Source organism: Nerophis ophidion, linkage group LG03 (assembly GCF_033978795.1).
Source record: "Nerophis ophidion isolate RoL-2023_Sa linkage group LG03, RoL_Noph_v1.0, whole genome shotgun sequence".
Classification (NCBI taxonomy): Eukaryota; Metazoa; Chordata; class Actinopteri; order Syngnathiformes; family Syngnathidae; genus Nerophis; species Nerophis ophidion.
In genome coordinates, this window is record NC_084613.1 from 81,593,767 (window position 1) to 81,611,885 (window position 18,119).

Consider the following 18,119-nt stretch of genomic DNA (forward strand, 5'->3'; position numbering starts at 1 on the left):
CCAACTGGTATACAAACATAAAAAATACTGACTGGTATACACACGTAATAAATACTGACTGGTATAAACACATAATTAATACTGACTAGTATACACACGTAAAAATACTGACTGGTATACACATGTAATACATACTTACTGGTATATACACATAATAAATACTGACTGGTGTACACACATAATTAATACTGACTGGTATACAAACGTAAAAAATACTGACTGGTATACACACATAATTAATACTGACTGGTATACACAGGTAATAAATACTGACTGGTATACACACATAATTAATACTGACTAGTATACACACGTAAAAATACTGACTGGTATACACATGTAATACATACTTACTGGTATATACACATAATAAATACTGACTGGTATACACACGTAATAAATACTCACTAGTATACAAACGTAATAAATACTGACTGGAATACACACGTAATAAATACTGACTGGTATACAAACGTAATAAATACTGACTGGAATACACACGTAATAAATACTGACTGGTATACACACATAATTAATACTGACTAGTATACATACGTAAAAAATACTGACTGGTATACACATGTAATACATACTTACTAGTATATACACATAATAAATACTAAGTGGTATACACACGTAATAAATACTGACTGGTATACACGCATAATTAATACTGACTAGTATCCATCCATCCATTTTCTACCGCTTATTCCCTTTCGGGGTCGCGGGGGGCGCTGGCGCCTATCTCAGCTACAATCGGGCGGAAGGCAGGGTACACCCTGGACAAGTCGCCACCTCATCGCAGGGCCAACACAGATAGACAGACAACATTCAAACTCACATTCACACACTAGGGCCAATTTTAGTGTTGCCAATCAACCTATCCCCAGGTGCATGTCTTTGGAAGTGGGAGGAAGCCGGAGTACCCGGAGGGAACCCACGCATTCACGGGGAGAACATGCAAACTCCACACAGAAAGATCCCGAGCCTGGATTTGAACCCAGGACTGCAGGAACTTTGTATTGTGAGGCAGACGCACTAACCCCTCTGCCACCGTGAAGCCCTACTGACTAGTATACACACGTAAAAAATACTGACTGGTATACACATGTAATACATACTTACTAGTATATACACATAATAAATACTGACTGGTATACACACGTAATTAATACTGGCTGGTATACACGCATAATTAATACTTACTAGTATACACACATAATAAATACTGACTGGTATACACATGTAATACATACTTACTAGTATATACACATAATAAATACTGACTGGTATACACACGTAATTAATACTGGCTGGTATACACGCATAATTAATACTTACTAGTATACACACATAATAAATACTGACTGGTATACACACATAATTAATACTGACTGGTATACAAACGTAATTAATACTGACTGGTATACACACATAATTAATACTGACTAGTATACACACGTAAAAAATACTGACTGGTGTACACATGTAATACATACTTACTAGTATACACACATAATAAATACTGACTGGTATACACACATAATTAATACTGACCGGTATACAAACGTAAAAAATACTGACTGGTATACAAACATAAAAAATACTGACTGGTATACACACGTAATAAATACTGACTGGTATAAACACATAATTAATACTTACTAGTATACACACGTAAAAATACTGACTGGTATACACATGTAATACATACTTACTGGTATATACACATAATAAATACTGACTGGTGTACACACATAATTAATACTGACTGGTATACAAACGTAAAAAATACTGACTGGTATACACACATAATAAATACTGCCTGGTATACACAGGTAATAAATACTGACTGGGTATACACACATAATTAATACTGACTAGTATACACACGTAAAAAATACTGACTGGTATACACATGTAATACATACTTACTCGTATATACACATAATAAATACTGACTGGTATACGCATGTAATAAATACTCACTAGTAGACAAATATAATAAATACTGACTGGAATACACACATAATAAATACTGACTGGTATACACACATGATTAATACTGACTAGTATACACACGTAAAAAATACTGACTGGTATACACATGTAATACATACTTACTAGTATATACACACGCAATTAATACTGACTGGTATACAAACGTAATTAATACTGACTGGTATACACACATAATTAATACTGACTAGTATACACACGTAAAAAATACTGACTGGTGTACACATGTAATACATACTTACTAGTATACACACATAATAAATACTGACTGGTATACACACATAATTAATACTGACCGGTATACAAACGTAAAAAATACTGACTGGTATACAAACATAAAAAATACTGACTGGTATACACACGTAATAAATACTGACTGGTATAAACACATAATTAATACTTACTAGTATGCACACGTAAAAATACTGACTGGTATACACATGTAATACATACTTACTGGTATATACACATAATAAATACTGACTGGTGTACACACATAATTAATACTGACTGGTATACAAACGTAAAAAATACTGACTGGTATACACACATAATAAATACTGCCTGGTATACACAGGTAATAAATACTGACTGGGTATACACACATAATTAATACTGACTAGTATACACACGTAAAAAATACTGACTGGTATACACATGTAATACATACTTACTCGTATATACACATAATAAATACTGACTGGTATACACACGTAATAAATACTGACTGGTATACGCATGTAATAAATACTCACTAGTAGACAAACATAATAAATACTGACTGGAATACACACATAATAAATACTGACTGGTATACACACATGATTAATACTGACTAGTATACACACGTAAAAAATACTGACTGGTATACACATGTAATACATACTTACTAGTATATACACACGCAATTAATACTGACTGGTATACACACGTAATAAATACTGACTGGTATATGCATGTAATACATACTTACTAGTATATACACATAATAAATACTGACTAGTATCCATCCATTTTCTACCGCTTATTCCCTTTCGGGGTCGCGGGGGGCGCTGGCGCCTATCTCAGCTACAATCGGTATACACAGGTAATAAATACTGACTGGGTATACACACATAATTAATACTGACTAGTATACACAAGTAAAAAATACTGACTGGTATACACATGTAATACATACTTACTCGTATATACACATAATAAATACTGACTGGTATACGCATGTAATAAATACTCACTAGTAGACAAACATAATAAATACTGACTGGTATACACACGTAATACATACTCACTAGTATACAAAAATAATAAATACTGACTGTTATACACACGTAATAAATACTCACTAGTATACAAACGTAATTAATACTGACTGTTATACACACGTAATAAATACTGACTGAAATGCACACACACGTAATAAATACTGACTGGTATACACAATCTATGGAAATGATATCAGTAGAAAAAACTGCATTTAGTTGAGATAATTATGAGTCATATATTGCAATATAGGATCTATACATCCATCCATTTCCTACCGCTTGTCCCTTTTGGGGTTGCGGGGGGGTTGCTGGAGCCTATCTCAGCTGCATTCAGGCGGTAGGCGGACAGACAACATTCACCCTCACATTCACACACTACGGCCCATTTAGTGTTGCCATTATTTTAATTTGTTTGAACTATTAAAATAACTTAAAATATGACTTATTTTATCTTTGTGGTAAATATTGGACACAATGTGTTGGTCAAGCTAATGAGATGTGATGCAAATGTAAGCCACTGTGACACTATTGCTCTTTTTTTAAATGTTTTTATTACATTTTTTTATAAATGGCTGCAATGATAATGTCAGAGAGGGATTTCTAATCACTGTTATGTTGGAATTATTATTAATATTGACACTGTTGTTGATATTAATCATTTATGTTTGGCTACTTTTGGATTGTTTTGTGTCATGTGTGTGTGTGTCCTCTGAATGTTGCTGGGCTGGGTTTGGTTTTGGAGTTGGAATTGTATTATTATTGTGTTGCTGTGTATTATTTTGTTGGACTGATTAATAAAATTATAAAAAAAAGTTCCTAAGCCAAAAAAGAAAAATGTGTCTGCTATTCCGTTAAAAGATGCTGACACCCTGCATAGCGCGAATCAGTGAAATATTTTGCTTCGTTATCTTGAAATTTCTCTAATGCCTTTAAAATCCATTTTAAATGAAATGATTGAAAAGTCTGTGATACAGAAAGCGGCACGATCTGTCATTCCACTGACTAAAAGAAGAAAACATTCTTGAAGGGGCCCGGTTTTACATAACCAACATTTTATACCAGTTGGTACCTTTTGTGTATCGGAACTCAAACAATGGAAATAAGTATAAAACAAACCAACTATTCGGAATTGGAGACTAGTAATGTATTTTGCCTTTGTTATGTCAGCGGATATCTCCATATATTTACCCTGAGTCTACCATTTTTATGAAGTTGTAGTCACCAAGTTCCTTCATTTTTCTCAATCCGACCCACTTCTCCAAAGTGGGCTGGCTTAGGGTGGAGGACAGAGTAAAACAACTTGCACTGAGCCTGGTCTATAAAATCCGCTACACCTCCTTGATACCCAAGTACACGTCAAACTACTTCCTTAACGTAAATGACCGCCATAACCACAACACCAGGGGGAGCTCCACAAACCACGTTAAACCCAGATTCCGATCTAACAAAGGTCTTAACTCATTCTCTTTCTATGCCACATCAATGTGGAATGCACTCCCAACAGGTATAAAAGTAAGTGCATCTCTATATTCCTTCAAAACCGCTCTAACACCTCCAGGCAACTTCAACACTTTACTAATACCCTCCTCCATTCACATCCCATCTCCCCGGATTATAAACAACTCAAATGTACTTCTAATGTATATACTTGTTCTTATGCTATGTGAACTCACTATGTTCTCTGCTGGCTGTACATATCCTACTAAATAAGACCTACACTGTTTCAATGTCCACATTTCTCTGTTGATGCAATTGTTGATGACTGAAGTACTGATATCAACCAAAGCTCCTCATCCCACCCCCCGGATTGTAAATAATGTAAATAATTCAATCTACATACTATGATGATTAACTTGTGTGATGACTGTATTATTTTGATAGTATATATTTGTACCATGAATTGATTAACGTGGACCCCCGTAAAAGATGGGGAAAAAATACAATCTAGACTGGGCTACTAAGGGGGCCCAGTCTGGAGTGGGAAAAAACCTCCATAGCAAAAAACATATACATATTACAACATACATCTTGAAATATCTAGCAACAGAGGGAAGGGAGTTCAGGGTCTTTATGGTACGCCGCAGCTCTCAGGCGCCGACCATCCATTCATCACCCCTATGGGATTTGCGTCGAGGGTGTTGGGTTGGGGTGGTGGGGTGTGTATGTGTGGCGTATATTTTTGTGGATGTGTGTGTAAGCCCGTAATATTGTTCATGATCACAAGTTGAAAAACTTATTGGGGTGTTACCATTTAGTGGTCAATTGTACGGAATATGTACTGAACTGTGCAATCTACTAATAAAAGTATCAATCAATCAATTCTCTTGTTGTGGGGCAGACTGGCTCCTACATGCACATGCATACCTAAATGTTCTGCTAAAACGTAGCGTGTAGTTCTAACTTATATCGGGTCTGTCGGTTTGATACGAAAGCGCTAAAAACTACCAAATGGCCGACGGGGTTGAGACACAGTTCGAAGGGAGCTTGGCACGTAAATAAGACGGCGCATTCTGAAAATCGTCTGTAAAATAAAATCCACGCAACATTACAATGTTATGCAGACCACAAGGAAGCGTTTTAAAATGTAGAAACCGAAATCATAATAAGACAACTTTAAAGTGGAACTATTGCAGTGGCGATACGACAATAGTTCACAGAGAAATTGCAGTAAACCGGACTTAAAATAACCGAAAACCGTACGATGTAATATCCATAGTAAGAACCTCTTTTTTCTGCCATTTTCGTTTCATTACATCTTGTCAAGGGACAATAAATACTAAGAGATATTCTTAAGAGTAGTCAGTGTACAGCAATATAGATAATGAGTCAACACACAGATGTTTCTTATACATTTATTTGTCACAAATAAATGTATATTTTAGAAGAAATAAATATTTTGACATATTTTAGACACACCAGACCCTAAGCCGCAGATTTATACCGGTACAAAATATTTTGTAATGTTTATTTACGTACGTACCTTCAGTGTTTCCAAACGGTGTCTGTAACACGGCAGTAAAACGGCTGATCAAACAAAAAAGAAGTCATCGTACGTTGTGAAATTAGTTATTTACACAATGTTTATTTACATATTTTAATTGTTTTGAGAAGTGTCTGTAACACGGCAGTAAAACGGCTGATCAACCAAAACAGAAGTCATTGTGCGTTGTGAAACTAGTTATTTACACAATGTTTATTTACATATTTTAATTGTTTTGAGAAGTGTCTGTAACACGGCAGTAAAACGGCTGATCAACCAAAACAGAAGTCATTGTGCGTTGTGAAACTAGTTATTTACACAATGTTTATTTACAAATTTTAATTGTTTTGAGAAGTGTCTGTAACACGGCAGTAAAACGGCTGATCAAACAAAAAAGAAGTCATCGTACGTTGTGAAATTAGTTATTTACACAATGTTTATTTACATATTTTAATTGTTTTGAGAAGTGTCTGTAACACGGCAGTAAAACGGCTGATCAACCAAAACAGAAGTCATTGTGCGTTGTGAAACTAGTTATTTACACAATGTTTATTTACATATTTTAATTGTTTCAAAAAGTGCCTGTAACACGGCAGTAAAACAGCTGATCGAACAAAACAGAAGTCGTCGTACGTTGTGAAATTAGTTATTTATTGGGGCGGCATAGCTCGGTTGGTATAGTGGCCGTGTCAGCAACTTGAGGGTTGCAGGTTCGATTCCCGCTTCCGCCATCCTAGTTACTGCCGTTGTGTCCTTGGGCAAGACACTTTACCCACCTGCTCCCAGTGCCACCCACACTGGTTTAAATGGAACTTAGATATTGGGTTTCACTATGTAAAGCGCTTTGAGTCACTAGAGAAAAGCGCTATATAAATATAATTCACTTCACTTCATAACTGTGATATGTTGCATTCAATTAGTTCCATGTTTTTTGAAAGTAACATTACTTTACTTGAGACTTGATTTGAAATAAAATTACAAATAGGACCCAATTAAAGTGTGAAGTGAAGTGAATTATATTTATATAGCACTTTTTCTCTAGTGACTCAAAGCGCGTTTACATAGTGAAACCCAATATCTAAGTTACATTTAAACCAGTGTGGGTGGCACTGGGAGCAGGTGGGTAAAGTGTCTTGCCCAAGGACACAACGGCAGTGACTGGGATGGCGGAAGCGGGAATCGAACCTGCAACCCTCAAGTTGCTGACACGGCTGCTCTACCAACCGAGCTATACCGCCCCACACAGCCACTAGTCGCGTCTACCACAAAATGATTATGCTCCATTGAACTGATATATGTTCATATGAATGAATCTGAAATAAAACAAAGCTGGAAGTGAAGTGAATGATATTTATATAGCGCTTTTTCTCTAGTGACTCAAAGCGCTTTACATAGTGAAACCCAATATCTAAGTTACATTTAAACCAGTGTGGGTGGCACTGGGAGCAGGTGGGTAAGGTGTCTTGCCCAAGGACACAACGGCAGTGACTAGGATGGCGGAAGCGGGAATCGAACCTGCCACTCTACCAGCCGAGCTAAACCGCCCACTATGTGGATCAAATCCTATGGAGAAGGACTACAAGGAGCTGTAATATCACCTGATCTACAGCAACCTCGTTTTGTTGTGTTTGAATGTCTTCTACCAGCACATCTGCACTGATTGGAACATGGATCAATCCAACTCGATTCTGGAATTCATATCAACATAAAGTTCCCGGCATTCCACCCGGAAAAGGGTGGAATGCCATCTCCGGGTTGGGGAGGACACCCTGCCCCAAGTGGAGGAGTTCAAGTACCTAGGAGTCTTGTTCACGAGTGGGGGAAGAGTGGATCGTGAGATCGACAGGCGGATCGGTGCGGCGTCTTCGGTAATGCGGACGTTGTACCGATCCGTTGTGGTGAAGAAGGAGCTGAGCCGGAAGGCAAAGCTCTCAATTTACCGGCCGATCTACGTTCCCATCCTCAGCTATGGTCATGAGCTTTGGGTCATGACCGAAAGGATAAGATCACGGGTACAAGCGGCCGAAATGAGTTTGGGTCTCTCCCTTAGAGATAGGGTGAGAAGCTCTGCCATCCGGGAGGAACTCAAAGTAAAGCCGCTGCTCCTCCACATGGAGAGGAGCCAGATGAGGTGGTTCGGGCATCTGGTCAGGATGCCACCCGAACGCCTCCCTAGGGAGGTGTTTAAGGCACGTCCAACCGGTAGGAGGCCACGGGGAAGACCCAGGACACGTTGGGAAGACTATGTCTCCCGGCTGGCCTGGGAACGCCTCGGGATCCCCCGGGAAGAGCTAGACCAAGTGGCTGGGGAGAGGGAAGTCTGGGTTTCCCTGCTTAGGCTGCTGCCGCCGCAACCCGACCTCGGATAAGCGGAAGATGATGGATGGATGGATGGATAAAGTTCTTTCAAGTGTGATCTTCCTTACCCGTCCTGAATGAAGCCATATCTGGGGTTGGAGTTAATATCAGGTGAGAGCGTAGCCACACAACTGTCCACATAAACGCGAAGGGGCACGTGGTAGAACTGCTTGACGGACGCCTCGATGTAAATCATGTCACCCAGGAAGTACTCAAAGCGAGGCCTCTCGTGCATCCAGTCGGCTGTTTGTCAAAATAGCAGAGGTTAGAAGACGTTTCCAAAAAGTACGCAGTGGGGACAATGGAAAAAAACACTCACTGGTCATGAGGGTCAGACTGAAGTACAAGAACTCTTCGGACACCTTGACGGCAGAGTACGGAACCCAGTGTGGGTCGAGGGGTAGGCTGCTCACGTTGTGATTCCTGAACATTTCATAAACAGAAAGGTCACACAAGGTAAAGTGGGATGCGGCGAGTCAAATGTTCCAACCACAGCGTGGGCCAAATAACAAACATTACATTGGAATAAGACAATGTGGAGGTATAGAATCTACAAGTCTAGTTCAGGCGCACCTCGGGTAGTGGCATTCTACAACCACAACAGCGTTGCCTGTCCTCACAATAGGGGTCCCCACTAACTGGGCGGGGCTGTAAAAGAGCTTGAACTGGTAGATGAGGGAGTCGTCGGTCATCTACGAGTCGAAACAAACAAAGAAAGTATGATTACAAACTAAGGTCGTTAAAATCGTCCCACAATGGGTAAGAGTTTGGCTTACCCTTAACTCACTGCCACAATTGTGCAGCTCCGACTCGTAAATCAGCACGTGAGCCGTTGTGTCTTCCCCCACGGCACCGCAGTTTCCCAGGGTGAGGTCCTCAGGGTTGACCATCTGGCCTATTCCAAAGAAGTCCTTCTTGACCTCCACATGTGCGTCCCTCTCCCGGCAGTCCACAGCGACGGTCGTAGGGGTGACGGGGTGCCTGATCTCAATGGTCACATCAACCTTGGGCGGAGGCTGAGGATCTTCAGGGTAAATCCAGGTGACCGGCTTTTCAAAGGGGTTTTTTGACTGCTGGGAACCGCCATCGTCTTGTCTCCGATTTGGCATCGGGTACTGAGCATCGCAGAAGCTGCCGACGAAGGCCAGTGCCACGAGGCACACTGCGGTGCACTTCATCACCATGGCTTCGCAACAACAAGTGATCCTCACGAGGTGCTGCAAGGACGGAGGAAGGGTTCGCCTACTTTTATAAGCCCAACAGCCAGTCTGCTTCTGTTTGCTTCCCGCCCCTTTTGTTGGACGTTTCCCATGTGAGCTGATAAGCCAAAGTGTCCGCCATCATCCCCGCTTGGGTCCGATCAAAATGCTACCCTGGGTCCATGCAGTTCTAGAACACCGAAACACAGGGTGGGTTCATAGATTCACAGAGCTAACTCCAGAAAAAGCACAGATGCAAAGAAACAAAATGAAACAAAAACAAGAATAAATAAAGAACAAGACATGTGTTTTCTCACAGCAATCCACAAAGACAGGTAAAGATTAATAACAACAAATTACAAATAAGGAGTGTAAAAAATGCCCAAGTTAAAACAAAAAAAAAACAAAAAAGATACCAAGAAGACAGCGGTCACAAAAAAGGTTATGTTGACAGTAGGTTAGGGTCACCTGCCCTCTACAGGACATGTCACACTCCTGCTTTTTGCCAAAGTACATTTGTATAAAAATCAATTTTGGACCCAACCGCTGTTGACTGGTGGAGGTTGCAAAACATCAGACCAGACTCAAAGTCGATCACACGTATAAAAGGGAACACCTGTTGGGGGCCGGGCCGTAACAACATTACAGTACCAGTCTATTAGCTATACCAAAATATGTCAGCTTTATCTGGGAATGTGCAAACATACACTATACATTTATTACCAGAATTGGTCATGTTTGTAGGTATGCAGAGATGGAGACATCAGGACTAAGTTGAAGACTGACTTATGGTTAGAAAACATGTGCTCTTATCATTTTGGTGACTAAATCAACTTGACAATTCAACAACCCTTTAATCGTTACTAAAACGGCCTTCTTTCATCTCCGTAATATCGCTAAAATTCGCTCAATTCTGTCCACTACAGACGCTGAGATCATTATCCATGCGTTTGTTACGCCTCGTCTCGATTACTGTAACGTATTATTTTCGGGTCTCCCCATGTCTAGCATTAAAAGATTACAGTTGGTACAAAATGCGGCTGCTAGACTTTTGACAAGAACAAGAAAGTTTGATCACATTACGCCTGTACTGGCTTCCTGTGCACTTAAGATGTGACTTTAAGGTTTTGCTACTTACGTATAAAATACTACACGGTCTAGCTCCATCCTATCTTGCCGATTGTATTGTACCATATGTTCCAGCGTTCAAAAGACTCCGGCTTATTAGTGATTCCTAAAGCCCAAATAAAGTCTGCAGGCTATAGAGCGTTTTCCGTTCGGGCTCCAGTACTCTGGAATGCCCTCCCGGTAACAGTTCGAGATGCTACCTCAGTAGAAGCATTTAAATCTCACCTTAAAACTCATCTGTATACTCTAGCCTTTAAATAGACCTCCTTTCTAGACCAGTTGATCTGCCGCTTCTTTTCTTTTTCTCCTATGTCCCCCCTGTCCCTTGTGGAGGGGGTCCGGTCCAATGACCATGGATGAAGTACTGGCTGTCCAGAGTCGAGACCCAGGATGGACCGCTCGTCGGGACCCAGGATGGACCACTCGCCTGTGTATCGGTTGGGGACATCTCTACGCTGCTGATCCGCCTCCGCTTGAGATGGTTTCCTGTGGACGGGACTCTCGCTGCTGTCTTGGATCCGCTTTGAACTGAACTCTCGCGGCTGTGTTGGAGCCACTATGGATTGAACTTTCACAGTATCATGTTAGTCCCGCTCGACATCCATTGCTCTCGGTCCCCTAGAGGGGGGGGGGGGTTGCCCACTTCTGAGGTCCTCTCCAAGGTTTCTCATAGTCAGATCTGGCGTCCCACTGGATGTGAACTCTCCCTGCCCACTGGGTGTGAGTTTTCCTTGCCCTTTTGTGGGTTCTTCCGAGGATGTTGTAGTCGTAATGGTTTGTACAGTCCTTTGAGACATTTGTGATTTAGGGCTATATAAATAAACATTGATTGATTGATTGATTGAATCGAAAAATATTAATTTCAATATTATTTGTAACAGGATGGGCAAATCTCAGGGTTTTGAGCTCCTGTTTTCAGGCCAGTGTTGTGTAGAGCTGAATAAATCAGTCTTTGGCAGTTGTGCCATAGCGCGGATATAGTTCATCTTCCTATAGCTGACCTCGGTCTTCTCAAGACCTTCAATCGATTGCAACTGACCTGTTAAGATTGTCTTAGAAGACCTTTCACCTGTCATTTGAACAGTCTTCATTAGTTCATGATCACAGACTTAGATAGGACAGATCTAGTCAGAGTGCTTAGTGCAGGATCCAAAGTATTTGACCTTCTACAGGATTTGGCCGAGAATGGTTTCGGTCTATTGTGGTTCATAATCTAAAGCTGTTAAGATGCAAAGAAAAAGGAACTCTGCCAGCACAACAACAGTCATTAGGATTCAATCACCCTTGTTAGCATTTTGTCGCAAAATGACAACTGTTAAAATCTCTGCCTCTAATACAAACCCCGTTTCCATATGAGTTGGGAAATTGTGTTAGATGTAAATATAAACAGAATACAATGATTTGCAAATCATTTTCAACCCATATTCAGTTGAATATGCTACAAAGACAACATATTTGATGTTCAAACTGATAAACATTTTTTTTTGTGTGCAAATAATCATTAACTTTAAAATTTGATGCCAGCAACACGTGACAAAGAAGTTGGGAAAGGTGGCAATAAATACTAATAAAGTTGAGAAATGCTCATCAAACACTTATTTGGAACATGTTATTTGGAACATCCCACAGGTGGGGGCCATGATTGGGTATAAAAGCAGCTTCCATGAAATGCTAAGTGATTCCCAAACAAGGATGGGGTAAGGGTCACCAATTTGTAAGCAAATTGTCGAACAGTTTTAGAACAACATTTCAATACGAGCTATTGCAAGGAATTTAGGGATTTTACCATCTACGGTCCGTAAAATCATCAAAAGGTTCAGAGAATCTGAAGAAATCACTGCACGTAACCAATGATATTACGGACCGTTGATCCCTCAGGCGGTACTGCATCACAAACAGACATCAGTGTGTAAAGGATATCACCACATGGGGTCAGGAACACTTCATAAAACCACTGTCAGTAGCTACAGTTGGTCGCTACATCTGTAAGTGCAAGTTAAAACTCTGCTATGCAAAGCAAAATCCATTTATCAACAACACCCAGAAACGCCATCGGCTTCACTGGGCCAGAGCTCATCTAAGATGGACTGATGCAAAGTGGAAAAGTGTTCTGTGGTCTGACGAGTCCACATTTCAAATTATATTTGGAAACTGTGGACGTGGTGTCCTCCGGAACAAAGAGGAAAATAACCATCCGGATTGTTATAGGCGCGAAATTCAAAAGTCAGCATCTGTGATGGTTTGGGGGTGCATTAGTGCCCAAGGCTTGGTTTAACTTACACATCTGTGAAGGCACCATTAATGCTGAAAGGTACATACAGGTTTTGGAGCAACATATGTTGTCATCCAAGCAACGTTATTATGGACGCCCCTGCTTATTTCAGCAAGACAATCCCAAGCCACGTGTTACAACAGCGTGGTTTCGTACTAAAAGAGTGTGCGTACTTTCCTGACCCACCTGCAGTCCAGACCTGTCCCCCATCAAAAATGTGTGGCGCATTTACGAAGCGTAAAATACGACAACGGAGAACGACTAAAGCTCTACATAAAACAAGAATGGGAAAGAATTCAAAAAACACGTCAGGCCCCTTCTTATGTTCTCATTTTGCTGCTGCTTTTAAGATTTTGAGCTGGATTTTAATAGACAAATATATTGCCATTTTTACCAGGGTTTCGCTTACATCTACTAGTTTGTGGCCCACCGCCACGGCAAAATAAAAGCCACCACACCTTAAAAATGGAGATTTTTTTTTTTACATGAAAACAAATTAAATATATTGTATGAATGGATATACTTTTTGTTGTCTATTATTTTGGTACTATTGACTATAATTAGTAGACATGTCCGATAATATCAGCCTGCCGATATTATCGGCCGATAAATGCTTTAAAATGTGATATCGGAAATTATCGGTATCGGTTTCAAAAAGGAAAATGTATGACTGTTTAAAACGCCGCTGTGTACACGTACGTAGGGAGAAGTACAGAGCGCCAATAAACCTTAAAGGCACTGATTTTGCTGCCTAAACGGGATGGCGTGGCGCAGTGGAAGAGTGGCCATGCGCAACCCGAGGGTCCCTGGTTCAATCCCCACCTAGTACCAACCTCGTCTCGTCCATTGTGTCCTGAGCAAGACACTTCACCCTTGCTCCTGATGGGTGCTGGTTAGCGCCTTGCATGGCAGCTCCCTCCATCAGTGTGTGAATGTGTGTGTGAATGGGTAAATGTGGAAGTAGTGTCAAAGCGCTTTGAGTACCTTGAAGGTAGAAAAGCGCTATACAAGTACAACCCATTTATTTATTTATAATTAGTTTCCTCAGTTCCCAAACGTTTATTGAGTGTTGTTAAAAGAAAAGGTGATGTAACACAGTGGTGAACATGCCCTTTCCCAACTACTTTGGCACGTGTTGCAGCCATGAAATTCTAAGTTAATTATTATTTGCCAAAAAAATAAAATAAAGTATGAGTTTGAACATCAAATATGTTGTCTTTGTAGTGCATTTAATTGAAGAAGGGTCGAAAAGGATTAGCAAATCATTGTATTCTGTTTATATTTACATCCAACACAATTTCCCAACTCATATGGAAACGGGGTTTGTAGTAAGCATGGAAGTCCTAACATCTGTTCGAACCACTGTTGCTGTGCTGGTAGAAGTCACTTTTCTTTGCATCTTATCAGCTGTCGTTTTGCACCATGACACAGGCCAATTCTTCTTCTTGGGGGATGCGCTACCCATAAAAAAGAGCTATTTGGCATGCTTGAAGTTTAACACTAAAGTTTTTTCTCAAACCAATAACAATCAAAATGAACTTCTCTGTGTAAACTTAGCTCATTTAGACTTTGTCACTCTCGCTATAACAAAATAATTGTTTTTAAATCATATTTATTTGATTGTGTCTTCTGACCAGTAGGCATGTACAAACCCTGTTTCCATATGAGTTGGGAACTTGTGTTCGATGTAAATATAAACAGAATACAATGATTTGCAAATCCTTTTCAACCCATATTCTGTTGAATATGCTACAAAGACAACATATTTGATGTTCAAACTGATAAACATTAACTTCAGAATTTGATGCCAGCAACACGTGACAAAGAAGTTGGGAAAGGTGGCAATAAATACTGATAAAGTTGAGGAATGCTCATCAAAAACTTATTTGGAGCATCCCACAGGTGTGCAGGCTAATTGGGAACAGGTGGGTGCCATGATTGGGTATAAAAACAGCTTCCCAAAATATGCTCAGTCTTTCACAAGAAAGGATGGGGCGAGGTACACCCCTTTGTCCACAACTGCGTGAGCAAATAGTCAAACAGTTTAAGAACAACGTTTCTCAAAGTCCAATTGCAAGAAATTAAGGGATTTCAACATCTACGGTCCATAATATCATCAAAAGGTTCAGAGAATCTGGAGAAATCACTCCACGTAAGCGGCATTGAATGACCGTGACCTTCGATCCCTCAGACGGAACTGAATCAACAACCAACATCAATCTGTAAAGGATATCACCACATGGGCTCAGGAACAATTCAAAAAAACACTGTCACTAAATACAGTTGGTCGCTACATCTCTAAGTGCAAGTTAAAGCTCTACTATGCAAAGTGAAAGCCATTCATCAACAACATCCAGAAACGCCGCCGGCTTCTCTGGGCCCGAGATCATCTAAGATGGACCGATGCAAAGTGGAAAAGTGTTCTGTGGTCTGACGAGTCCACATTTAAATGTTTTTGGGGAAATATTCGCCATGGTGTCATCCGGACCAAAGGGGAAGCAAACCATTCAGACTGTTATCGACGCAGAGTTCAAAAGCCAACCAACCGCTGCTGCCCACTGCTCCCTTTACCTCCCAGGGGGTGATCAAGGGTAATAATTTCGCCACATCTAGTATATGTGTGACAATCATTGGTACTTTAACTTTAATATTTACATCTAACGCAATTTCCAAACTCATATTGAAACGGGGTTTGTAGACACTTACAGCATGAGGAAGTTCACACTGACGCTATAATGGTAGCCTACATTTTCATTTTTATTACCGTTGTTTAAATAGTAATAGCAACTACTGGTAGCTACTGTCGGCGAAGCAGCTCATTTCGACGGAACAGCGGCACCAAGCGCTCAAATCGGATCTGTCCAATCTAAAAGTCTGTGAGCAAGAACTAATTTTGCTCGAATTCAATGAAACGTCTTCTTAGACAATCAATCAATCAATGTTTATTTATATAGCCCCAAATCACAAATGTCTCAAAGGACTGCACAAATCATTACGACTACAACATCCTCGGAAGAACCCACAAAAGGGCAAGGAAAACTCACACCCAGTGGGCAGGGAGAATTCACATCCAGTGGGACGCCAGTGACAATGCTGACTATGAGAAACCTTGGAGAGGACCTCAGATGTGGGCAACCCCCCACCCCCTCTAGGGGACCGAAAGCAATGGACTAACATGATACTGTGAAAGTTCAATCCATAGTGGCTCCAACACAGCCGCGAGAGTTCAGTTCAAAGCGGATCCAAGACAGCAGCGAGAGTCCCGTCCACAGGAAACCATCCCAAGTGGAGGCGGATCAGCAGCGTAGATATTATCCCCAACCGATACACAGGCGAGCGGTCCATCCTGGGTCCCGACGAGCGGTCCGTCCTGGGTCTCGACTCTGGACAGCCAGTACTTCATCCATGGTCATCGGACCGGACCCCCTCCACAAGGGTGGGGGGGACATAGGAGAAAAAAGAAAAGAAGCGGCAGATCAACTGGTCTAAAAAGGAGGTCTATTTAAAGGCTAGAGTATACAGATGAGTTTTAAGGTGAGACTTAAATGCTTCTACTGAGGTAGCATCTCGAACTGTTACCGGGAGGGCATTCCAGAGTACTGGAGCCCGAACGGAAAACGCTCTATAGCCCGCAGACTTTTTTTGGGCTTTGGGAATCACTAATAAGCCGGAGTCCTTTGAAGGCAGATTTCTTGCCGGGACATATGGTACGATACAATCGGCAAGATAGGATGGAGCTAGACCGTGTAGTATTTTATACGTAAGTAGTAAAACCTTAAAGTCACATCTTAAGTGCACAGGAAGCCAGTGACAATCTTAATAGTCCGATTTTGTTGGATTCAACTCCCTGAGAAGATATTATCAATTTCAACCATAACTATAAAAGGCTACCAGGTCGCAGTAAAACTCAGCAAAAACACTTTCCCGTTCCCTCTCTACTACTTAGGTTAGGCATTTTGTTTCATTTGATTTGGTCATTTATTGGTTAAACTTCTCTTTGCATTTGTATGATAGTAAACAATGCTCAAATGATAACCTACAACCTTTTTGGCTGAGAGTGCCATGAAAGCCAAATATTTTAAAATGTATTTCCGTAAGAGCCATATAATATATTTTTTAACACTGAACACAACTAAACGCGTGCATTTTTAAGTAAGACTAACATTTCTAGAGTATAATAGGTCTCTTATTCTTTGTAATAACATTGTTATTCTGAAGCTAACTGTGGAGGGGGCGTGGCCCGCGGGCCTGCAGCAAGCTGCGGTGCGCCAGGACCGGCCTCGAAATCAGCGAGAGCTGCGTAGATGGCCCACCTGAGCCTTGTTATCTAATCACCTGTCGCTCTGTTATAAGCAGCAGCCAGGAGGAGAGACGGGGTTGGGGCTGGAGCCAGAGCGCGAGCGAGAACGAAAGAGAAAAATACAATTGCTGGAAAGCAACTGAGAGACTTATTGAAAAATAAAACAATAGTGTAACCCTGAAACGGGCTCTCATGTCGGTGCTTGGTGGTCTGAAGAACCCCCAGGAGGACAAGTCCCACACTAACCAATAATAAATAAAGAACTTCTTAACGCAACTTCTTGAACAGGTGCGGTAGTAAACGGATGGATGGACTAAAAATGCATGAGAATGTTTTATGTTTTGAACATTATTTTTAACACTTATTACAAGTGGAATTATTCATTACTTATCATATTAAGCAATGTCAGCTCAGATTTATCCGAGAGCCAGATGCAGTCATCAAAAGAGCCACATCTGGCTCTAGAGCCATAGGTTCCCTACCCCTGACCTAAAACATTGCCTGCGCAGTTGGTAACGGTTTTATTGCAACAAGATACATTACTTCCTATGAGACATTATTTCATTAAAAATATAGAAGTCACAGAACAGATTATGTT

General features: G+C 40.7%; 1 protein-coding gene across 1 annotated transcript in view; it reads right to left on the reverse strand.

Moving 5' to 3' along the window:
• The window catches only part of LOC133550121 (uncharacterized), a 28,885-nt gene that overhangs the window by 2,822 nt on the left and 7,944 nt on the right, over positions 1 to 18,119 (reverse strand). Inside the window, exons 2-5 of the mRNA XM_061896201.1 lie at positions 9,399 to 10,011; positions 9,196 to 9,314; positions 8,942 to 9,045; positions 8,691 to 8,865 (exon numbers count right to left, since the gene is read on the reverse strand). Coding sequence (XP_061752185.1) covers positions 8,691 to 8,865; positions 8,942 to 9,045; positions 9,196 to 9,314; positions 9,399 to 9,806 — 806 coding nt within the window. The 5' untranslated portion in view covers positions 9,807 to 10,011. The remainder of the gene's footprint in view (positions 1 to 8,690; positions 8,866 to 8,941; positions 9,046 to 9,195; positions 9,315 to 9,398; positions 10,012 to 18,119) is intronic.